The sequence below is a fragment of the Zeus faber genome (genome assembly GCF_960531495.2).
Source record: "Zeus faber genome assembly, chromosome: 21".
Taxonomy (NCBI): domain Eukaryota; kingdom Metazoa; phylum Chordata; class Actinopteri; order Zeiformes; family Zeidae; genus Zeus; species Zeus faber.
This window is the reverse complement of record NC_137208.1, coordinates 13,764,223-13,788,766: the sequence shown is the minus strand read 5'-3', so window position 1 is coordinate 13,788,766 and position 24,544 is coordinate 13,764,223. Positions and strand designations below refer to the sequence as shown.

The following is a 24,544-nucleotide window of genomic DNA, read 5'->3' as shown; positions in this document are numbered from 1 at the left end:
GTGACATACCGGTGCTAATAAGACGTGAACTGCGTTCTGCCGAAATTGGTGTTCAAGATGGTTTTCGATTTTGAAATTCAGAGAATTTTTTCCCGAACAATAACAATAGTTCATACTTAATAGTTCATATTTTTTACAGATCACTGGAAAGTCTGAGCGCGACAACCCTTATAAATGCGCTTCAGTTGAACCAGCCCTCCGCAGAGCCTTTTTTTTTGGTCTTGTACATTCACCACCAGGTTTCTACGGACGGTAAAAGCACCACTCTAATTGCGTGTGGCTATTAGCACTAGTGTACGAGGCTCATTTGCATATTTGCGCAGGTTTTAGCGGCTGCGAAAGCCGCGCAATCGTTTGGTGAATATGCCCCTGAGTGTACAAAACATGAAAGAGGCTTTTATTACTCCGCAGAAAACTCTGCCCTAGAATGGCAAAATTCCTGGGTCATGAACTTGATGTCAGGGAAAGCATTTTTACTGATCGAAGCTAACTCTTCCATAGTGGTTTTGTGCTAATTATAGTTTAATCAATTTTAACTTTAAAATCTCAATTACGATTGTGACATCACATAAATGAGCTGAGATAAAGACTTAAAAGGCCATACCGATGTCAAATTCAGTTTCAACTCGTTTACTCGTCAGCTCACACCGTTTATATTATATTTTCATATTTTTAATTTTGTCTCTGTTTTGGGGCTTCGGGAAATTCAAAGTATATCCTACCTGACAATTACCTCCTGGTCCTGCTGACAACGACAGTAACACATTTTTGTCAACGGTTCTTCACTTTCTCATTTTGATAATTGTTAACCCAATGCCACATTTTCCACTGGAATTATTATTTCACAAGAAATAATATCATTTTAATATCATATATAATAAGGAAATTATATTTGATGGCTGTCGAAGTTGAAAAAAGTAAAAACATTGAAGTCCTTAAGCTGTTTTTGTAAAAGCATCACATTTTAACAACGACCAAATGACACTAGGCTGAAATATATTCTTACTCTCAGTGCTGATGCAGGGAGCCGTAATGAGCAAAATGAAGCGCTATGTAATCTCCTGGAACGTGTTAACTGGTTCCTCTTACTTTACTTTCCTTGCTTTGCTTCGATGCCGATAGCCGCAGTGACAGCAGCACTCAGCAGAACAACCAATCTTAAAGTGGTAATCCATACCATTATTTTGTTTGGTTCCCATATTTCATACCTTTTTTAGCTGACACAAAAAACAAAAATAACAACCATTCATAGTGTTCATGTTAGGCATGTGCTCCTCTATATTCTGTTTCCATTGTTGGTAGCGGGGTCCACGTTTCCCGGCATGAATGCAAAGAAATGACACGTGTAAGAAGTGAAAGGCATGGTATGCAGCTGGTAAACTGTTGATATTAATAAACATTCATGAAAAAAGAACCCTTGGACTAACAAAATACACACACCGCCACAAGTGAACAAGGAAAAAAAAACCACATTCATAAATTTGATAAAAGGACACTGGAGAAAACAATCTCTCTGACTAAACGCCTCTCAGCCTTACCAGTGCGGTTGTCATTTGGTGGGATCACATCTTCTTCAACAACTATAGAAGATGTGTTGTCAGTCTCTGCCACCAAAACTTCTGTTATCTTCTCTTCTTCATCTTTTCCTTCCTGGACGTCTTCTTTCCTCACTTCAAGTGGGTCGTGAGCCGGTGCGATCGCCATTTCCTCTCGCTCGTTGGGGCTTTCAGTCACTGCGGGCTCCTCATCTGGATCTGTAGATCTCACGATGAACAGGTAGTCCATCCCTGTTGTGACACGGAAACACACACACATATACACATGCAAAGTCAGTCCCACAGATCCCACATACAACACAATGTGTGTGGAAAAACACAATATTTTTAATTTGTTGCCGCTTGTAATTATTCTGAGCAGACACTGTGGTTTCAAAGTTCTTTAACATTCATCATTTACAGCGACACACTGAGTATCTACATGACTCTGAACGCTGATGAGGGCTTTCCCAGCCGAAACGTGTGTTTGGATGGCAAATGGCTCAGTAGTTTGCATAATTTCTAATGCAGCCTTGAGATTAACAGAGATTAATGAGGTGAATTTAGCCAAAAGAGAAGAATAGTGAAGGCTCGGCCGCAGTCTACTGGCGACAATTCAAGGGAATACAGTGGAGTCAAGTGTATCAATGAGGAGTTGGTGTGCCGGGGCGCCTCAGACTTTATTTTGAAATAAACACAGACCTCGGGGGAAAGTGTTTGCACAGTAAGCCTTTAAGAACAGATGTCCGTGACGCAGAAAGAGCAGACAGAGAGTATATTTGATTTAGACACCAAAAAAGTCCTTCTGGATTCTTGTAGGCGAGACGGTCTATCGTGGTTAAACGCGGTCTCGTGTTTGTGAATGGCTCCACTGTAGCTTGCTTCATGGTGAGTGTTCCTGTGAGAGAACACAACAGATGGCACAGCACACACGGGTGCCGCGCCACGGGAACTTACACACACACACGCACACGCACACACACACACACACACACACACACACACACACACACACACACACACACACACAATACATCTAGAAGACAAATGCACTGACCCTTTGTACATACAGAAATCAAGCACACAAGGATCTCTGCATGTCAGGCATATCCAAAACGCTATTGGCATAAATACGCACTCACCGCACTTTACGACCACCTCTTTGGTGACAAGCTTCTTCACTTCTTCGACCTTGTGAGAGAAGAAGACGAGGAAGACGGGACTTGGAAATTACAGAAAATCAACGACATTGAAACAACATTTCACCAACTGGATCTGGAGCTTTTTTATGAACAAATCTGTCGAGGGGACACTGTGCTCAAGAATCTATTAGGAGCTTATCACCAAAAAAACAGCAACAACTTATTGTGGGAGCACACACTAAAAGAATACTATCTTTCTCTGAGAACAAAATCATTTTATTGTAGCAAGAGGGGTATCAACAATGGCAAGCTTTCGTCACACGTATGTCCATTTTGTGTCTGTCTGTGTGTGTGTGTGTGTGTGTGTGTGTGTGTGTGTGTGTCTTACGTGGTGCTGTCTGCTCACATGCATGCATGCATTGTTTTTAATGGCCTTGAATGTTTTTTTTGCAACATTGTTATGCTTAATGGTTGAGAAACACTCACAGAGAGTCCAGACTCTCCCTTTTCCCCCTTGACTCCTTCAGTCCCCAGCTCTCCCTGTGAAGACAGCAGCATCAACTCAGGCAAGTCAAAGAAAACAATAAAATACAAGTTATTTTCATGTTTTCAATTATGCTTGCAAAACATATACAGCTTAGGTTTATCGCTGCATGATAAAAAAACAAACCAAGAATACGCAATCTAGCTACTTTCCTTTCCGGAGAATTCTTCATCTCGCAGAGGTCCATGTTTATTCGACTTTCGGCCATTTATTTGCACAACATTATTTGATATGGAGAAGGGACCTGCTTTGTTCCAGATGTTTAGAGATTTACACTTTCTGTTGCTTCTTTCACAAAATAGTCCTCCGTTTTACATCTTACACAGAAAATAATCAGGGTCCAGAGAGATAAACAGAGCCAACAAATAAGCAAGCTTTGCCAAGTTAGTGAAAAGAAGCTGAAACTACGCAGGCCCATAGTTTTTGCTGTCTACTTGGGGCTGGTAACTATAACTATAACCAAACGTCATGACGTAATAATAAGGAAACCTTTAAGCAAAAAGTGTTTTGGAGAATTTGTGAGTGTATGCAGTTGAAAGTGTTGTCCTTACACTGTCCCCTCTTGTTCCAGGTATCCCTGGTGGTCCCTGCTCACAAGGCTTCGCTCTTCCTCTCCTGCCCCTCTCCCCCTGTTAAACAAATGAGAAAATTTGAAGTTAAGCACAATAAAAAAAAAGTTTGGATCAATTCCACAAAATATTTCGGAATAATATAAGGAGTATTGGCCAAACTTAACCCTCATCGTCCTTTAATATATCCCAACAGTCTGACTAACTGACTCATCCCAACGTCCCCTAATTAGACGCACCGCTTGAAAGTCCTCATTAAACTCTTCTATCCACCCTGATTTTTTGGCATCAAGCGGCTCATAATTGTTGCTGAAAGGATTTATTTGAATGGGATAGTGTTTCAAACAGGAATAGTCCCATCACTGCCTGTATTAATTAGGGCCATGTCTTGAATGTATCCGCTGGTATCCAAAGATGCACACGTTGCGCTTCCCTTTGAACTAGACACAGACCAGTGACAACTGTAATCGCCTGGAAGTGGTGAATCCACCCCGAACTGCACTGCCACGCAAATAGCGACAAATATGCGTATTTAAATTTACATTTAAATGCATACATTTGCCACAAAATTGGCCCCTTTGTACGCATATGAGCCTCATTGCCAAAAAGCCCAATTCACAAACTCCAGCACTAATAGACACACGCAGTTATAGTGAAATTATTACTGTCAGAGAGCTGCAGGTAATTAAAGCGCATTTATAAGGGGTGTCCTGTTTGAGAAGCTTGTGAGCCACTTTTTCTTTTCTCCACCGCTTTAAATCCGGACGCGCCCAGAGAGGTGAAAGAGCCCCGGTCCCCGGATGTGCATGGAGAGGGGCAGAGGGGGCTCTTTCATGCAGCGGTCTCAGAACCCCATGCAGAGATCTCGATGCAGCGGAGTGGAGAGTGCTCCCTCTCCATTACGCATTTGGGCTTTCCCTGTTCCCTGTTTTCCAAACAAAATTAAAAAAAATTGTGTTTATATTTTAATTTTTTTTTATTTTTCTGTTTCCTAATTGAAAAAAAAGCCCTGTGCATCCCGTGCCACATCCGCAGTCAGAAACCAATTTTTCTTCTTCTCTCTACCATTGTCCTGCCTACTGTGTTCTTGGTGCAAAGCCAAGAACACAGCCATTTATACTTTGACACATGGAAAATTGCAATCAGGGGCAAAACAAGGGCAAATTGCACTCAACGGCAAAAGTTTGCAGGCGTGTTTGTGCTGTGATATCATTAGCACAATATCTTTTGTGAATCGCACGTTGAGACGTTGCAGATAGCAGTTGCAATTGATGCCAGTTCATGGTGCTATCAGCAGCCTCAACCCATTCATTGTGAATTCGCCCCCCAAAAGGACAGAATACAAAACTGGCAATCAACAGGACTAGCGAGGCAAATGGTGAGAACATTCTAAGTGTTAACAATTAACAATGTTTTCACTCAAATTCAGCTTCCTGTGCATTATACTCATAATATTCCACTATGTTTGCACAATAGCTCCTTCTACAGCCTCCATGCTATAAACTATAATCGCTGATGACGATTATACACTCCAGTATATTAGTGTTGTGAACAATCTGACAGATAATAATAGATATGGAAATACCTTCTCTTCCTTACCAGTAGTGTGTTTTGATTATAGGGGTGGTTGCCAGGGGCAGCTAAGTGGTTCTACCTTGGGTCCATTGTCCCCTCGCGGACCAGGAGGTCCAGATTGTCCCTCATCTCCGTCCCTCCCTGGATTTCCCGATGATCCCTTGAACCCTGGGAACCCTGAGAAACCCGTCGCTCCCTGCAAGAAGCATGAATGTATGATGCACTGATGTGTGAAGGCTGTGATTTGACACAGAATTAGAACACAGCAATGCTTCTTTGCATTGGAGGTAAAATAACAGCTTAGCAAATGTATATATTTGAACATGAGATTCTGGACATTGAGATGTCATAATATGTTGAATAATATGAAAAAAAAAAAATAATAAGATAATTAACAATACAATGTCATGAACAACAAAAAGTGTTATTAAATAATTTTGTTATTTCTTTAACTAACTAGCCTTTTCTCCTTTCTGCCCTGGGATGCCATCCATCCCATTGATGCCGCCGTTTCCCTTATCCCCCTGAGGAAGACACGATAAAAACAATGACGTTGTTGGTGTAACAGTGGACAAGACAAGCCCCCTGCAGACTGCGTGCGCAAACTTATCAACTCGGCTCTATTCTCCCAACTCCATTATTTTTATAGCATGCCAGGCAATACTTGTCAAACACGTCGTGGAACTCAGTGACCTTGCTCCCAAAGTCGTGAAGTTTTGCAGTCACAAATCTCTCACAGACACTGTGGTTTCAAAGTGTTTCAATAAATAGTGATACGTTGAGAATGAGCAATATAATGAAAGATAGGCTGACAAGATAAAAAGGAAAGGCCTGCATGTCCAGCACACATTTTGAAATTATGCATGAATCCGGCATGGAAGGTCTTTTTTTTGGAGAAGGGTTTCCAGTAAAGATGACATAAAAATGCGGGGATTTGACATAGTTATCATGCCAATGATGTTAATATGAATCTCTTGCCAAAAAGCTACTGTAGCTTCAATGGCTACATAGTAATGAAGTTCAAAAACTCCTGGATTGTGTGTTCACTAGTTGACTTCCAAACTGTTGGTTAAATCTATGTTGAACCAAGAATGAACCACGTCCTTTCTGCAGGGGGCAAAAGATGTGTTTGAACGTCTATGCACTGCATGATTTTTAGTTTGTGTGTTTGTGTTCTTATGATTGTGGTGGTACCTTGCGCCCTGTGAGACCGTTGAGACCTGGCATGCCCGGGGTTCCATGTAACCCCATATCACCCTGTTATACAAAACAATAGCAGGTCATGTCAAGTATCACATCCTACACAGCCTACATCACAGTATAGTCTCAAAGGAATTCACAAGCCACATTTTACATAAAAATCAACGGCATCCACTAATGTTAACCGCCATGTGGGCAAGGAAAAATTTGACAGTAACCACCGGCCCAAAAATGAGAGACCTTGAGAAAGGACCTCAAAGGGAGGGATCCCTCTTCCAAGATGGCCAGGATGCGATGGATGCCGAATTAGAGTAGGAGTTATCAGCATTATAGTACATAACGTTGGGTTTGTGCTACAACCCTGGTTTTACGAATGAAGAACAATAGATCTTACTTTGCCACAAGCTTTCTCCACACAGCTCCACTGGAAAAAGCAGAATTTTTTTTTCAGCTCTTCAGCAAATTGGTCAGTGAGGCCACCGGTAAGGACTCTCATTCTTCATTCGTAAAAGCAGGGTTGTAGCAGAACCCAAACGTTTTACTTAATTTCAAACTCGAGTTCTTACTATGCCGTACTATATACCCTCAATCCTCACTGGCCACGAGGTCAGGACCGGTGTGTCCTTTGCAAGCCCCCAAGGCAGAGACATAGTTCCACAAAGGCCTGGGGCAGTCCATTCCAATGATGGTGGCTAGGGAGCAGAGCGGACGCCGACCTGAAAACCCTGAACCTGGTGCCTGGTTGACTGCCTCCAACTCCAATACATTAATGTGATGGGTCCCATGACCACCCCCCAGCTTCCACTGACCATCCCACCCACACATACAGCGCCCCAGCCATAAAGGAAGGCATCGATCTTTATCAGAACTCGTAGTATCACCGGTCCCAGCTGAATACCTTTCATGAGGTTGATCGGGCTCAGCCAAAACCCCAGGCTGTCTCGACGCTCCTGCATAATGGTCAGAACCTGGGACAGGTACCTGGACTGATGCAGCCGCTGTTTGATAAACTAGTGTTGCAGGGGTCTCCTTTTGAACAGGCCCAGTGGGACTGCAGCCGAGAGGGCTGCCATCAGGCCCAGCAAAACCATAACTCGATGTGCCTTGGCAACTTTTCACTGAAACAGTGTGCAAGCTGCCGTGACCAGAGCCAGTCTCCTTGTCAGAGTCAGACATGCATACATGGACCGGGAGTTCAAATCAATACCCAGGTGCACAGTGCACTGGGCTGGAACCAGAGCGCTCTTTTCCCAAATCGCCAGGAAACCCAGACTGCAGAGATGATTGAGTAGCGCCACAGTGTGGGAGTGTGCCAACTCAATTGAACCCGCTACTATCAGGATATCGTTGAGATATGACAGGATTTTTATCCGCTGGGTGCGTAGAGGGGCATAGCTGCATCCACACACATTGTAAATTTTTTAGGGGCCCAAGAGAGACCAGTCGGGAGAACACAAAACTCATTCCCCCTGTCTCCCTTCAGATATTTCCTGTTTTTTCCTCCAAATTTGGTATGTGAAAATAAGCGTTGTGGGAGTCTTTGCCTACAGGAGGGAGGGAGACGGAATCCTTTTTGCTGTGCTGTGTCAACATGGCGAGAGTTTTTATTATAGCGTTCAAGAGAATGGCTCGCTGGCCACGGTTATAAATAATAATGCTGATAATGATGACAGGAGGAATGGCGTTCAAGTTCAAGAGATTATTTGTCACTTACATACATATACGGTCGTACATATATGCAGTGAAATGTCATGACACCTGGTGATTACGCACAAGCTCTATAAGCTCTAAAAATACTCAAATGTGCGTAATCGACACGCGGTGCTCACGCAGGCGGCCACAAGGGGCGGCGCCACAATCGCGATTCTGGGTTCTATAATCATATAATAGAATTAATGGATTCCAATTAATTAATTAATTGGAATGAGGAAATATCCGCTGTAAAAAACATAATTTCTCTCCCTGTCCACTAGGCGAATGGTGTTCTTCTCCAGCAAGGACTGCATTTCCTTCCTAAGTCCAAGACTTCTGTCAGTGTGACTCCTGCAAATGCTGGTGGACTGAGGGCAAACTGCAGCTGCACCCTTTTGTATTGTCCTCTCTACCCAGGGAGAAACTGCACATACACATCTCCATACACTCAAAAAAGCAAAGATCGTGGAGGCAGAGGGGTGGTCGAGCTCAAAATGTTCGCCTCCAGCCTCATCTGGTTGGCAGGGAGGCTCATAAATGTGTTTGTGTGTTTAAGGACACGTCTTCGGGCTTATATTTTTGTTTCAGGGCATGACGCTCATGTTTTCGAGTGGAGTGGTGGTACAAAATGGAGGGGGGGCGGGGGGAGAGGGCTGTGTATGCCCTGTGTCTACAATAGCCGTTCCACTTTTGCTGGCAAGGGACTTAGAAGTAAGAGATTGCCTTAGGTATAAGAGATTACCTTTCTGCCCCTCACCAACGAAGGTGAAGGCTGCTGGGGCCGGCCCAAAAGATGTCTGTTTCACCCCTTCATTCCGTCAGTGGGAGGAGGCTGTAACATCTCAGGCTGCCGAAGCTGTGTCAGCTCTGGGTCTGCTATGCACTTGGGGGCCATTTAGTTGCAGACTGGTCCAGGTGAGCTGGACCGGGGTTCTGCCAATGATCGTGACGCGTCAACGTGTTTGGCGGGGCATGAAATGTTTCAGAGCCACAGACACTTCTGTTCATGGTTGAATTTGTGGTTGATGTTATCCACAATTGGCCCGAATAGACCCAACACTTAAACCGGAGAGACCAGAAGCTTGTTCTTCTCCTTTTACGGAGATCTGGGACAGGTTCAACCATAGGTGGTGCTGTGTCACCACAGAAAACCCCAACACTCTTCCTGCGTTCTGTGCTGTTCCCTTTGCCATTGTGAGGCAGAAGTCTGTGGCATTACCTAACTCCACGCAGATCTCGGTGGTAGAATTCCCTTCCAGCTCACGTAGGAGCCTGGCCTGGTAAGCTTGCAGTAGGCAGACATTATTTAACAATGTTGCAGCTCAGCTAGTGTAGCTGTCAGCCTGCATGCCTTTGCTGGGAGCTGAGGATTCTCCTATCTCTCCACCCCTCTCTCTCCATAAGAGAGGGGTTTGGAGTCCAGGGTCGATCACCGGATAAATGCCTGGATAAGGGAGTGAGTCTTCTGTAGAGCACCCTAGGACAATCTTGCATCTCTCCTCAGGTCCTCCAACATGGAGAGGGGGCGTACAGGGGGTGGCCCGTCCACAGCTTCCATGGAGTATTCCCCGGCTAGCATGGAGAAAGCAGGGGTCTTGGGGTCTGCCCATGGGATCCCCGGCTTCGCCACAGCTCGTTCCAGTTGCGGCAACAGCTCCTCTTGAAAGGCCCATGGCTTATTTGCTACCCATCCGTCTCCTCACCTGGCTCTTCTCTTCCCCCTCCCTGATGGGCTGGTGGGCAGTCACCCCCTATTGATCTACCTGGCGAGGACGCATAGGGAGATCAAGAGAGGCAGGGGGTGTCCTTAAAACAATGCCCGAGGGTAGGAGAGCTTCTTTCTCATCTTTGTCCTCAGTTAAGACACTCATAGACCCCTTGGCAGTACAAGGGTAACTGGGGAGGGGGCCGAATATGTCAGACTGATTGCAGATAATCCCGAGCGGCCGCCTCGTGCAGTCAATGCAAAAGGACGGGTCGGAGAGAGCTGCTTCAGCGTGTCCCTGGCCCAAGCAGTAGACACACACTGTGGTGAGTATGCCTATGGATCATGTGAGAACCACATCCTGAACACGCATTTAAGTCTACAGAAGACATATTTTTTATGTGAAAGGGCTTGCTTGCTTCAGGCAGCGGAGAGCTGAATAGGCAAAGAGGAAGCGTGACAGGCGGAAACCCAATATAATGTATGGACTGGGGGGCGGGCTTGATGATGGATGCCCTCGTGGTCCAATTACATCTTGTCAAGGCCAAGTTAAGTCTTGATTGGTTATAAGGGAAGCTTTATTCAGTTGAGCTGTCTGGAGACCGCTTATGGCATAGTAAGAACTTGGAGTTGGAAATTAAGTAAAATAAGTATATGTTTACGAGACAATTTGGGAGTCTGAGTATGCTGATGCACGTCATCACAGATAATGACTCCCACAACCTTTGACATATATAACCCAAAGAAACAGATTACCTTTTCCCCATTCAGTCCTGGGCTCCCCATGCGCCCCGGTAAACCACGAAAACCCTGCAAACCAGTGAACCAGGTAAGACAAAATACAAAAGTAATAGATGAAATGTTACAGGTCTCTCCAACAAGTTCTTAATCAACCTCCTGTACAAAATGGATGACTGCTATGATGGTAATAGTTACTAAAGTCAATGTTTCACCTTTTCTCCCTTCTCTCCTTTTTCTCCAGGCAAACCAGCTTCCCCTGCATCACCCTGTTACAGAACAACAAAACAAAATAGCTTTTCTTGAGCTTCAAAAAAATTGTGGAATAATTAGAACCTTATCTTCCACTATACCTGATCTCCTCTCTTGCCTTGCAAACCTGTGTCCCCTTTGTCCCCCTTAGCTCCATCCAGTCCATGATCCCCATTGCGACCCTGGAAACAACAGGCCACATATAGAACAAACGGCCTCATTGTCAGATTTGATTGTAAAGTATACAAGAAAATGTTCCACGAACAAAGGCATGCATTAATTTTTTTTCTTATCTGTATTTTTCTTTGGTAAGATCAAAAACTGTAACCCTAACCCTATTTATGCAAATCAACATGAACAGCCTAGTGTGTCCAGTTTAGGAGACATTGGCATTTACACTGATCAGCCACAACATTAAAACCAATGACAGGTGAAGTAAATAACATTGATCATCTCTTTCCAATGGCACCTGTGGGGGTGGGATATAATACGCAGCAAGTGAAGTCAGTTCTTGTAATTGTAATGTGTAGATGACTTTCTCCGTGCCCATGGGCTCATTGATGCACGTGGGGAGCCAAGTCTAGCCCAATTCCACAGAAGAGCTACAGTAGCACAAATTGCTGAAAAGGTTAAAACTGTCAATGATTGATGTGAATGATATTAAAAAGGTGTCAGAACACACAGTGCATCACAGCTTGCTGCGTATGGGGCTGCGTAGCCACAGACCGGTCAGAGTGACCGTGTTGACCCCTGTCCAACACCGAAAGCGCCTACAATGAGCACGTGAGCATCAGAACTGGGCCATGGAGCAATGGAAGAAGGTGGCCTGGTCTTATGAATAACGTTTTCTTTTACATCATGTGGATGGCCGGGTTAAGAATCCGATCGAGTATCTGTGGGATGTGCTGAAACAACAAGCCCGATCCATGGTGCCCCACCTCACAACTTCCAGGGCTTAAAGGATCTGCTACTAATGTCTTGGTGCCAGATACCACAGGACACCTTCAGAGGTCTTGTGGAGTCCATGCCTCGATGGGTCAGAGCAGTGTTGGCGGCACAAGGGGGATCTACACGATAATATTGGTTATTAGTGGTGGTTTTAATGTTGTGGCTGATCTGTGTATTGTCTGGTTCACTTGGGGCACACAAAAATAATCGCAGGATTCAGGGTCATTGTACTTTTCCCAAGAAGTTTTGTGATTGAGGGCCAATCATATAGGACAGTTACAAATACATAATTTTGACTGTGTGTGTGATGTAGGGAGGTGGCAATGCTCCACCTTCTCTCCGTTGGTTCCGGGCTCCCCGAAATCTCCCTGTAAGAAAATAAGAAAGGTCAAGGAATCAAAATGTTTGACTGCTAAATAAGTACATGAATCTGAAGCCACTCTGACCTTATGGCCTACTAATCCTCGGGCTCCAAAGGGTCCCACGGCACCCTTAGTTCCTGCATCTCCTTGCAGGCCCTTTGTGTTAGACATTTGCAGTTCAAGATGTTTATTAATCACATACATATACGTACATACAAGCATACATATATATGAAGTGAAATGTCATTGCAACGCACCTGGAGATTATGCACAATAAGTACTAAGACAAAAGTAATTAACTAACTTACTGAACTAACTGAAACAAATTTACTAGCTGAATTACTTTTTAGAAATCAGTAAATAGAATAAAATAAGAGTAAAAAGGTAATATACTGAGTGGGAATACAAAATAGAAATAACAGGAATAGACTATTATGTAAATACAGATATGTGCAGTAAAGTGGCTTGTGAATAAAGAGAGGTAGTGTGTGTTAAGATATTTAGTACAGTTTTACAACAGTATGGCGCAGCAATACAGTAACAACACAGAACGCAGTACAGTATGCAACATACAGTAAAGTAAGGCAACGGGGCCTATGTGTGTGTCTCAGTGAGGGCCCCTGGTGAGTTCAGCATTGACAGTCCTTATGGCTTACGGGAAGAAACTCCCTAATTACTTTAAGTTTGAGATAGAACATTAATACAGAATTGGCACATCTCATTTACAGGCATAGTGAGCAGCACTTTGCAGTTGTTTTGTAGTAGATTAGCACAGCTTTTTTAATCTTAACTATCTGGAGCCGGTTGCCTGTGTTGATAGAACAAAAACCCTTGTCTGCCTCCACCCAAGGGGTGGGATCAAAGGATGAAGTAAACTGAAATAAACAGACCAAAGCAACAGGGAAAATGCTAAACAGTTTGCCTTTAAAAACAAAGCAGGCGTGAGTGAAGAGTGAAGATACACGCCAAATTGTCCAAAGTTTCTCACTTGCCCTGCTTCTGACACTGAGTGTACTTCATGTGTAATGGTGCTACACAGTGTGTCAGGAGAAAGTTTAATTGCCTTGAGCAAAGTACTCCCCTCTCTTTGTGGATTTTAAAATAATTAATTGTGTGGGATTAGTACCTTTACTCCAGGGGGGCCATCCTCTCCCTTCTCTCCTTTGTCTCCATCAAAACCCGGTGGGCCTCTTATTCCCTGAAAGTAAACAAATATCCTACACTATTAACCGATTAATTAATCAATTTTATGAAGAACCGTAGTGCAAAGCCACGTGGGGCGATTAACATTCCTTATTTATTTTGTTATTTTGTACAATTTCTCCAGCCCTACCTATTACTAATACTAAGTACTAAATTCGGGTATTAATGCAAACCACTGAGAAACACCAACTGTCTGGAATCCCCGTACTGTGACCGATGTTTGGCCTCGAGCAGATCTTACCCATTCCCCCTTAGCGCCCCTGTATCCGCGTGGCCCAGTGATTTGGAGCACACTTCCCTGTAGAAAAATCAGATATCACACAAAAATAACTAAATATTTATTTGTTATAGCATAGACAGTATATAAACACAACATGAATAAATAAAATGACTGAATTTGAATTAATAAAATGACTTCAATAACCCAATATATGTCTGTAACAAAATGTTCATACTCTTTCCCCTCTGACGCCAGGTAATCCACGGTCCCCCTAAAAAATTGAAAAGGTGATGATGTCACTTTTGGATGCTGCCATATCGAAAAATGTACACAAGCTCGCTTCAGGTCAGCCTGAGTTGCGACACTTCAATCGGAGGGAGAGGACAGAAGCTGAAAGCAATTCAACAGAGGACTGACATCACACACGTCAGTATGACCGGCTGACATTTCAGACCGAATAGAAAATTGTAGAGAGATAGTAGTAAATAGAAGACTGTCAAAGCCACGTTCAATTGCACTATCACTTTCCACGTGAAGAACTGTAATTTAGCATGCATATGAAATGTGTGTGGGGGCCTTCTTACCGTTTCACCTTTGCTGCCTGGTAAGCCTTTTGGACCCTGGCAAAATAAAAATGTTTGTTTTTTTTCCCCCCCACTCTGAACTGAAATAGTCTCTGAAGAGATTATTAGTTTGCATCTATATACCCACCAGATTCCCAGGAGCTCCTTTAACTCCTACAAGGCCCCTTTCTCCCTGTGAAGAAGAGTTTTACTTTGAGGGAGAGTTTTGGATTTAATGACAAGTGCATTACAACTCACAAAACATAATTTATCAACCTTGGAATAAATAAAGGCAAACATCATACTCTTATCAAAAAAAAGTAACATTTATGGTTATATAAGTGTTGTGTCAACCAGGTGAAAAATATTAAATGATAAAATAATAAATGGATGGATGGATACGACAATAAAAAAAAAATAATGCAGCCAAAGATTTTCTAGTCCCTCTCGCCAGAACATTATACTCTCAGTGAACTAGAAACTTGGTCATGGCGCAAGCTGTAGACCAAGCGAGCTGTGAGGCAATTTGTTGTAGAAAATGAAAGAATCACAGATTTTGTTGCAGATTTTATATGATTCATTCAATTGGATGATCATAATCAAATCTTTGAGACAGTGTTCTGCCAAGGGGGGAAATTGCCAAAAAGTCTAAATCACCCTTTTTCCTGGGATACCGGCTACTCCTCTTGGCCCTGGGTCACCTGGAATACTGTCACCCTGAATCCAAAAAATATATTTTACAAAAATAACTGAAATACTAAATGGATGAATAAAAGATAGATCAGCAGTAGATGCCACGGTTACCTTTTCACCTTTCACTCCAGGCTCACCAGCAGACCCCTTTGCGACAAAGAAAATCATTTTTTACATTCTAAGCAGAGGCAGTGACACAGATGTGACTCCTAGTGTCTTTGTTTTCTTACCGGTGGACCCGGTGGTCCTTTCACTGCTGGAGTACCTGGGGATCCATTCTTCCCTCGTCTACCCCTGTCTCCCTGCATGGAAAACAAAAGGTGGAGAATCGGCCATCGTCTAACCATGATTCAAGATTCAAGATTCAAGATTCAAGATTTTTATTTGTCACATACATATGCATACTTTCATACAGATATGCAGTGAAATGTAATGCAACGCACCCGGTGATAGCACACAATATGTCCTAGGAAAAAATAAAAATAAAAAATTTCTTTCTAATAGGCCGTCTCCATTTCATGGAGACGTCAGTTTGTATTTGGGAGTGTTGCAATAATAGATAGGATCCACAGCCTCAAGTATGTGGACATCCATTCTAATTAACATGTTTGGCTAATTCAGCCACACCCATTACTAACAGGTGCATAGAATCAGGTATACAGCCATGCCATCACATATGCAGTAGAATGTGTCGTACTGAAGAGCTCAGTGACTCTCAACGTGGCATTGTCATAGGATGCCAACCTTCCAACAAATTAGTTTGTAAAATTTCTGCCCTGTTAGACCTGCCCCGGTCAACCTAAAGTACTGTAATTGTGAAGTGGAAATGGCTAGGAGCAACAACAGCTCAACCGCCGAGTGTTGGGGTGTATTAAAAACTGTCGGTCCTCGATTGCACTATCGAGTTCCAAACTGCCTCTGCAAGCAACGTCAGCACAAGAACTATTAGTCATGAGCTTAATGAACAACAGTTCCACGGCCAAACAGCTGCACACAAGCCAAAGATCACCGTGCGGCATTGCAAGCGTCGGCTGGAGTGGTGTAAAGCACGTCGCCATTGGAAACAAGTTCTCCGGAGTGATGATGAACGCTTCACCATCTGGCAGTCTGATGGACGCATCTGGGTTTGGCAGACGCTACCTTCCTGAATGCATAGTGCCATCTGTAAAGTTTGGTGGTGGAGGAATAAAGGTCCGAGGCTGTTTTTCCTGGTTTGGGTCAGTCCCTTAATTCCAGTGAAGAGAAATGTTATTGCTACAGCATACAATGACCTGCTAGAGAACGCTTCCTACTCTGAGAGGCAACAGTTTGGGTGGGGGGGGGGGGCTTTTCTCCCCTGTGCACAAAGCAGGTCTCTAAAGAAATGGTTTACTGACTCTGACTGTGTGGAAGAACTTGACTGGCCGCCCGGTGCCCAGACCCTGACCCCATTGAACGCCTTTGGTGTTCTCTTGTTTTAGGCTGCATTGTTATGATTCGTGCTGCATAAAACACTATTTACTTTCTCTACTCTGAGGACTGTTTCACTTAAATGTGGTCGTGCCCCACTTTTTATCCATTTAAAAATTGTTTGGATTGTGCAGACGGATTGATTACAAAATCTGAATATAATTATTTTGGATTTTTTTTTCTTTTTCTTAAGTATACTTTTTGTTACAAGTAAGTGTTCTGTGTTTTTATTTCAGAGGACATCCGGACACCCCATTTGGAGTCATACTTACTCATACTTGTCATACTTGGAGCTCCTTATTCTAAGGTCTCAAGGTTGACTAGATTGCTTTGGATACCAACTATTTCCTGAGAAAGTAGTACGATGGAAGACCCTGTTTGTGAAATGCGGGCTCTAAAAACACCAAGTTAAAACTAGTACAGGGGTACCTCGACTTACGACTGCATCTACTTACGACTAATCCAAGATACGAGTACCAATAGTCGCGAAAATTAGTATCAACTTGGGACTGACTGCTCCACGATACAACCGTGGAAATTTGCAGTTGGCGCGTCGGTGGCCTGTCAGCAGTCAGTCAGCAGTCAGTCAGCGGGCGACCTACATCGTGTGTGCACGTAGTTCGTGGCTTATCGATATTTTTTTAAATTTACTGTGTTTGTGCTGTGTATTTTGTTTATTTTCACCCTTCATGATGAGTCCTAAGAAGAAGGATGATGGGAAAAAGAAAAGGGCAATGATTCCCATTGAAACTAAGAAGGAAATCATAGAAAAATATGAGTGTGGTGTATATGGGAAAAATTGCTTCGACATACGACTGTTTTAACATACGACCGTTCTTATAGAAGGAATTATAGTCGTAAGTCGAGGTACCACTGTATCAACATTCGAGAAGCTTTTACAATATGCAGAGCTCTGAGGGAAGTAAATGACTCAAGCTGGATTCAGACTTCCGATCCTTAATGTGTGTTTATGACTAGTGCTTCCTTTTTGGGCATTTGGGGGCATTGCCCCTCTGTATCAATAATTTTTTCAACATCTTCTCCATTAATAATTCTAATTAACTTTGAAAATAAGAAATTTAATTATTTTATTTTAAAACTGTAAAATAAAAACTTTTTATTGAAAAACTTGAATACCTCAGGATTGATTGTTGATTCGGTGCTCTGTGAAATGAATGAGCGATAAACTGTTGGCTAGTACCACCCTTTAAATCAGCTTTAACCACCTTCTGTGCCGGGTCTAAATAGGTTTCTGCTAATCAATGGGATGTCTTTACCTCGTGCTTCTCCATCGTATTGCCTGTGCAGTTCATTGGCAGAGCTTACGGTTTTGTTTTACTGGATGTTCACCCATCTCACCTCTCTGCCTGGTTCCCCTGGATCACCAGAGTGGCCCCTCAAACCCGGAGAGCCTTGGATGCCTGGGTTACCACGGATACCCTGAATACCTTGAGCACCAGGAGGTCCGGACTCGCCTGGCTCACCCTGGGGAGAGAGAGAGAGAGAGAGACAGAGACAGAGAGAGAGCGACAATAAGAACCAGGCGGAAAAACAGAATGTTTGGAGACTGTTCAGCTTTTTTTTACTGATACGTTTATTATAATTCTTTTTCTATTACTTTCAAATAATTGCCTCCTTCCAGAAGTTATCAATACATGCTTCAATATGCAATTTAAAACAAATATGTGAGTCATTGAGGCAATCAAGTCCCTAGAATTAAAATTGAAATGAGTAACAAAGTCAATTAATGTGAGTGACAGACAGCACAGTCGATGATAATTGCTTTAATAGGAGCCTGTTAAGTCACCCATAGACTCTTTACCATTGACAATACTGACAATACTAATACTAAAGTTAGCAGTTAAAAATACTGATATGGATTCTACCTTTTGGCCTGGAGGTCCAGCTTGCCCTGCAGGTCCCCGGTGACCGATGCCTGGCTCACCCTTAGAACACACACACACACACACACACACACACACACACACACACACACACACACACACACACACACACACACACACACACACACAGAGTGTGAATGTTGCAAATTTCTCATTAAACTTCCAGGTTTTGTCTCAGCAGGATAGTCAAAGTTGAATACGAGCTTTACCTTCTGTCCCTTCTCACCAATTTCTCCCTACAGGGAACAGATAAACGGAGCGCAGATCAGTTCGTCAGATGGAAGACCTTCACCACGCTGTTGCATATTCTAAAATACACCATTTCAAAGGCAGTTTCTCAGCAGTGAGCATACTTTTCATTTTCCTATTGTCATTGCAGGCTACCGCAGGGAATAATAAATGACCGTATCAACCTGAGCTGGGGGGACATGAAAGACTGCCCGTCAGAGATCGCTGGTGGGTTGACAGTCAGGAAAAGAGAGTGCCGCTCTGACGTCACTGGTTGACGCCGTGCGAGGAGGTGGGAACAGTTCCTTTATGGCACATTGCACTTTGAGATCCTCGTTCTAGCGCCGTCATTTTAATGCTGTCAACAGGGCTACATTGGAAAGCGTGGACAGGAACCTCTTGGTTTCAATTTCTCAGCACGTATAAAGGTGATTATATATCTATTTTTGTACTCATCATATTAACCACAAGATTAAAAACAACCTGGCAACCTGCTGGAGCAATGTTGTGCGCTATACTGCAGCAATGGCAAAATCGTTTCTCAGTAGTAAAGAGTTCAGCAAGGTTGTTGTATGAACATTTATAAATGATGGAAACCACCATTTTGAAAGCCTGGGTTGAAAACGACCTAAACTTATCATTTAGTGGATAGGAAAACTGTAAGTCACCTTTGGTCCAGATTGTCCGTCCTCACCCGGAGCACCCTAGTACGAGTTAAGAAAAAAAAAGGAAAGGGAATCACCCCAAAAGCTCATCTACATGCTCAGCTGTGTTCCGTATCAAAATGTTGACAACGCTCAGCACATGACTTCAAGAACTGAACAACAACGGAAAATTAAATTGCCGCTAGATCTTGTTTTTTTTTTTTAATTACTTCTCTCACCTTCAGGAGGAAATACCCTGGAGGAAATGGATACGGTCTTCCCGTCTCTTCATCATAAGCTCCCCCTCCCTCCCTCCCCAGATTCTCCCTTTCCACCTCCAGCCGCCGTCTCTCCCATTCCTCTCTGCCCCTCTCCCTTTCCGTACTCTCGCTCTCCGGTTCCCCACTCTCCACTTCTTCTCTCCCACGCTCCACCTCGGCCACCCTCTCTTCCTCCAGCTCCATTCTTTCCCTCTCCATCTCAAGCCGCTCCCTCTCTCTCGCCGCCTCCAGGTCCTCTTCCGATTCCCTCTCTCGGTCCACGTCCTCCTCCATCTCCCAGTCATAATCCCCACTCTCCTCTTCCTTGCCGTAGTCCGGATCAGGGCCTGCGTCTTGGTGGCCGGCCGGCCCCTTGTCTTTCCCCTCTTCTATTTCCCACTCCTCTACTTCTTCTCCACCACCCTCCATCTCTGTCTGCATCACCCTTTCTCCTCCCCTCTCACTGGATGGGTCTCCCTCCCTCCACTCTTGTCTTCCAGTGATGGAGGAGCTGTGGACATCGGGGTTTGCCTTCTTCTAGGACCGGAAACACAGTTTTTGCATCAATAAGTGACATCAATTATGTTTAAAATTGTACCGTCGCCATTTTGGGGCAGGTATGTATTGCATAGCAAACTTACTTTCCAGCCGGTGTGACCTCGAGTTCCAGATGAAAAGGTCTACAATCGAAAAAAAAAAAAGGGGCGTATATGGCAGTGAAACACCAATCTTTCCACTATTTCCTGCACTCCTGCACCCATTCTAATAGTTCATGAAATATTGTCCTTTATGCTGGTGAATTGTCAAAGAATGAGAGTATTTACTTCTTGAGCTTCCTTGTTGTGATTTCTCCCCCCTGGCACGCCTGGCATGTAAACCTGAAATACGAGTGCGATGCCGATTTGAAATGGTCGCTCTATAATAGATCCATTGCTTTTTCCGCTGGTTAAATAGATCAGTGGTTCTTTGATTTTTCCTCTTGACAATGGCAAAACTTACCATGAAATCAGGCCAGGGCGCATTTTTCTTTACCCTGACATGGGATTGATGCACCTGTCAAGTCCCAGGAATGTTTTCAGCAGTTATGCTTACGTCCAGAAATGTCATTGTGTGCGTGTGTGATGGTACAGTATCATCAGCATCTTCGTTACCGTTTTTGCAATTCAATCATGTGGTAGAACGTGAACAAGTTTGAATGAAAGACTCATGGACGTGTTTATAGGTTATTCAAAGATTTTTACTTAAGTATGCACACATGCACAGAGAGATAAAAAACACAGGATAAAAATGATTTCACCAGTGAAAAGAGTTTTTGTGGCGACTTTTTTTTGTTAAAGCACTTTATGTATTACCATATATAATCATGACAGGAGACATTGCTTTGAAGTTAAAATGAACTGGAAATGAAAATCATTATCTTTTCCACTTTTAATAAATAGTACTTGACCTCTTGATAGAATGTTAAACAAATGAAAATGCAATACAAACTTTTCATCAGAAGTTTACGAGTGTTTCTCATTTTACCGAATGGAACGCTCAAATTTTCTACACAAAAATGTTGTTGTCTAAGTTGTTTAATAAATAAGATGCAGAAAAAAGGTAATCTGTAAGATTATTTTATTTAAAAAAAATCCCATGTTTTATACTTTATATTTAGCTGCAACTTTATAAGAACAGCCATTAAATGTATTTGTATTTGCATTATGCATGTGCTCCTCTATATGCCGTTCCCATTGTTGGTGGCGGGGTGGACAAGAATGTAAAGATCAATTATGCGCAAGTGAAAGGCAGCTACAGGAAATTTGATAAAGCAGTGTCACTCGTTATGGTCGGTAAGGTCCAGTGAAGTCCATCTCAATCCACTTCGAAAAAGGCACACTTTCGAGAGACGAACTTGACTGTCTTAGAGCGAGGACGACGGACAGCGATGTTAAAAAAGGTTGCCGTTTCAGACGGAATTCTGGGGCTTGTGGAGCACTCCACTCAACACAGACGATGTTGTGGATTTCCACTTTAAACAGTGAATGTCACGAATGTAGACATGAAAATACTGTTCTCTGTCATTGACACAGTGTTGTGTTTTCTGTTTTCCTCGTATTAAAAAGTCAAACAGAACAAAAAAACAACCCCGACACAAGACATGAATCTTGCTGTGGGCGTGGCTTTGGTGACATCATCAACGTGTGAAAAGGACTTCGGCCTCATGAAACGTCAAGTTCCTCACCAGCGATTAACTTCACAGTTTACACACAAGCTTCCCAAGCAGCGTGCACTTTTGATCGCTTATTACCCTACAGTTAGATTCTCTCAGGATTTAGAGAGGTCCTGTTTTAAAGAAAGAAAGAAAGTATTAAAAGCAACCCTCCAAAAATGTGTCAACTTTTAGTAAATCGTTCCGAAAGGGTTTAGACACTAATGGCAGGTCTTTATTTTCTTTGCATTCAGGCAAACGTTTAAAAAAATCATGCTCGGAACATGCTGACGTGACAAATTCACGGCAACACAAAAGCATTTCATGCTTGATGCATGATTCTATTTATATTCATATATATTTTAAACGTTCTTCAGGTTGGAAAAAGAGGTTGGTGGTTTAATTGTGTTCATTCACATACATTTGAATTTGCCTTAAACAGATTTTACACTGGTGAAATTTCCACATGTTAGTAATTGGTGAGGTCCTATGAATTATGACGGCAAGTGCTCATATCATTCCCAGCGTTATACTAAAATAATTAAAATAATTTTGGTTTCACTTGTCCATCACATTCATGCTTTGAGTATTGAGTGCAGTTGAAAGAGCTTTGCATTCCAAGGCATGCAAGAACCTTGAACCAAGACCACAAGCGACACAGCCAGAGAGCAAGAATGCCTACGCGTACAAACAGACATACCTTTTCTACTTTTTCTGTTTTGACCAGAGGTGCAGGCGCCGACATTTCCTCCTTATCAAAAAGAGAGAAGCTGAAAATGACTATCATTCCAGACCTGCCAACCTTGGGAAAATACCACAACAGTGTAACAGGGAGTCTCCGTGGCGTTTGAGTTACTGCAGCTAAATGACTCCAACAGTTATTCACCCCGTAGCCGTCTTGTAATGAGGCTCATCACATTGTATGTGAGATACTACAGCTAACTATATATACAGTATACAAATTCATCTCATTAGGATAAACCCCTGAAAATCCATTATCTCGTAAAGTTAACGAATATATTCACTTGTTCATTATTCACGATGGAACAATAGCAGAGCATGAAACTGTCCCTGAGTTTCAATAAAATAAAATATGGGACTGTCACCAAGTTTCAGTAAAATTCAACTTGTAACTCTCACTGAGTTTTAGTAGAACACAACATATAACTAACATGGAAATGTCCAGTTCAAACTTCAAATGAAAGTCTCTTTGCAAATAAATCGCAATCATTACAAAAAAATACAACAGATGGCCGACTCTTGTCACTCTCGTTCACTGGAAGCCCTCCGTCGCTCACCCTGCATGAAACCAACTGAATCAAGTCGAACGTCTTGTTTTACTGAGCGACTGGTCAGGAACCAAGTCTCAAAAGACTCAACATTTTCATCATGAGTGGAGCTCCGCTGTGACAGCGATAGATACGCAGTCGGCACAATGTTGGAATATTGTCAGGCCATGAATAAATAATTGATCTAATCTTCTTTGTTAACCTTAAAGTACCTCCAAACAGCTGACATTTTATTTATTTAGCTTTTGTTTTGAGCCTCAACTAGGCAATTACGTAACACTGCGTTGGTATCGGGTTTGAGTACTGAGTACTGGAGCATTCGAGTCCAGTACATGAGCACAGTATCGGGCGTGAAAATTTGACATGCAGAAAATCTGAAAATATATCTGACACTGATCGTCTGATCACCAGTCATGACCGATTAAGCTGAAAACCGGTTGATGCTTCTCCCAATTATTATATTATTATATATAATATATTATATTTTTTTGTGTTCTTTCAGCTGGAATTTCGTACATGTGTATTTTGACCAAGAATTGCGTGGTTGGTACACAAAATGCGTCCAGGTTGGCAGGTCTGTCATTCACACTGCATGAGATTTAGAGGATAGGTTTGCGATTTTCCATCCAAGGCACTGTTAACAATTTGGTTCCCATCATTTATCCCAGAATTCATTCAGAACATAACCTTGTGCTTTGTGCTAATATACAGTCAAACAAGGCATATGTTTAACTTTAAACAAAATATTTCAAAAGACAGAAAGCAACCAATATTGTCAGACAGTCTTTATACGGTATGTTATATTAAAGAAATATAATTGGTTGCAAGCTCTGCATTTTATCATCAGGTTTTCCGGGTTATATTGACTCTTTTTTGCGCTTCCACAAATCAGCTCCTTTTCTCCATCCACGTAAGGGACTAGAAACAGGAAGTTGCCCACTGCTCACTATTGGCAACCCGCTGCAGCTAATGTTACGCTGCGGATTAATACGGCAATCGCACTGAGTAGATTTAAATAAGATATGAGGTTACTGTTACTTAAAACAATGTTTGTTATTGGCTTAAAATGGGTTGAAAAGTTGGCAAGGGTTGAAAAATAGCAAACATAACCTATAATTCAAATAACGGTGCATATAGGAATATAATAATATAATGTACGTGTGATTTGTTCAATAATAAGGAATTTGAGGCACCTTACCTTTTCTATATTACCACTTGTCAGAAATTGTGGTTCTTTTACTGTCCAGAAACCCTGAAAAATAATAATCGCTGATTTGCACATGATCCAATAAAAATAAAACAAACAAAAACATCACATTCATTATTAATGGTTGATGCCAATCAATACCTGGCTAATAAATAAATAAATAAATAAGAACAGTATTGTGAGTTTATATACATTTAAAAACAGTGAGCACCACCTCACCTGTGTATCCGTCTCTCTGTCTGGAGGTGACACCAGCACACCAGCGGTCATGTATTTCGATGTCTCCACCAAGCTGGGACTGTGTGTTGGTGGTTGTTCATCCTACACTCATCAATATATAACACAAATATGAGGCTAATAGACATTCCAGATTCCAAGTCCAATATAGTTTCATCCATCACTCTACAGCAAACTTTTTTTTTTTTCCCTAT

The 24,544-nt window shown here is 42.6% G+C and overlaps 1 protein-coding gene across 1 annotated transcript in view; it reads right to left on the bottom strand.

Annotated features, from left to right (window-relative positions):
• The window catches only part of col7a1l (collagen type VII alpha 1-like), an 84,347-nt gene that overhangs the window by 3,469 nt on the left and 56,334 nt on the right, over positions 1 to 24,544 (bottom strand). Inside the window, exons 74-103 of the mRNA XM_080022618.1 lie at positions 24,333 to 24,434; positions 24,105 to 24,158; positions 22,318 to 22,368; positions 20,426 to 20,479; positions 20,068 to 20,106; positions 19,406 to 19,963; positions 19,191 to 19,226; positions 18,504 to 18,530; positions 18,277 to 18,336; positions 17,750 to 17,875; positions 15,172 to 15,243; positions 15,053 to 15,088; positions 14,906 to 14,965; positions 14,397 to 14,441; positions 14,270 to 14,305; positions 13,921 to 13,956; positions 13,707 to 13,763; positions 13,389 to 13,460; positions 12,347 to 12,418; positions 12,233 to 12,268; positions 11,054 to 11,134; positions 10,916 to 10,969; positions 10,719 to 10,772; positions 6,560 to 6,622; positions 5,827 to 5,889; positions 5,445 to 5,561; positions 3,773 to 3,850; positions 3,164 to 3,217; positions 2,678 to 2,726; positions 1,539 to 1,787 (exon numbers count right to left, since the gene is read on the bottom strand). Coding sequence (XP_079878744.1) covers positions 1,539 to 1,787; positions 2,678 to 2,726; positions 3,164 to 3,217; positions 3,773 to 3,850; positions 5,445 to 5,561; positions 5,827 to 5,889; positions 6,560 to 6,622; positions 10,719 to 10,772; positions 10,916 to 10,969; positions 11,054 to 11,134; positions 12,233 to 12,268; positions 12,347 to 12,418; positions 13,389 to 13,460; positions 13,707 to 13,763; positions 13,921 to 13,956; positions 14,270 to 14,305; positions 14,397 to 14,441; positions 14,906 to 14,965; positions 15,053 to 15,088; positions 15,172 to 15,243; positions 17,750 to 17,875; positions 18,277 to 18,336; positions 18,504 to 18,530; positions 19,191 to 19,226; positions 19,406 to 19,963; positions 20,068 to 20,106; positions 20,426 to 20,479; positions 22,318 to 22,368; positions 24,105 to 24,158; positions 24,333 to 24,434 — 2,491 coding nt within the window. The remainder of the gene's footprint in view (positions 1 to 1,538; positions 1,788 to 2,677; positions 2,727 to 3,163; positions 3,218 to 3,772; positions 3,851 to 5,444; positions 5,562 to 5,826; positions 5,890 to 6,559; positions 6,623 to 10,718; positions 10,773 to 10,915; positions 10,970 to 11,053; positions 11,135 to 12,232; positions 12,269 to 12,346; positions 12,419 to 13,388; positions 13,461 to 13,706; positions 13,764 to 13,920; positions 13,957 to 14,269; positions 14,306 to 14,396; positions 14,442 to 14,905; positions 14,966 to 15,052; positions 15,089 to 15,171; positions 15,244 to 17,749; positions 17,876 to 18,276; positions 18,337 to 18,503; positions 18,531 to 19,190; positions 19,227 to 19,405; positions 19,964 to 20,067; positions 20,107 to 20,425; positions 20,480 to 22,317; positions 22,369 to 24,104; positions 24,159 to 24,332; positions 24,435 to 24,544) is intronic.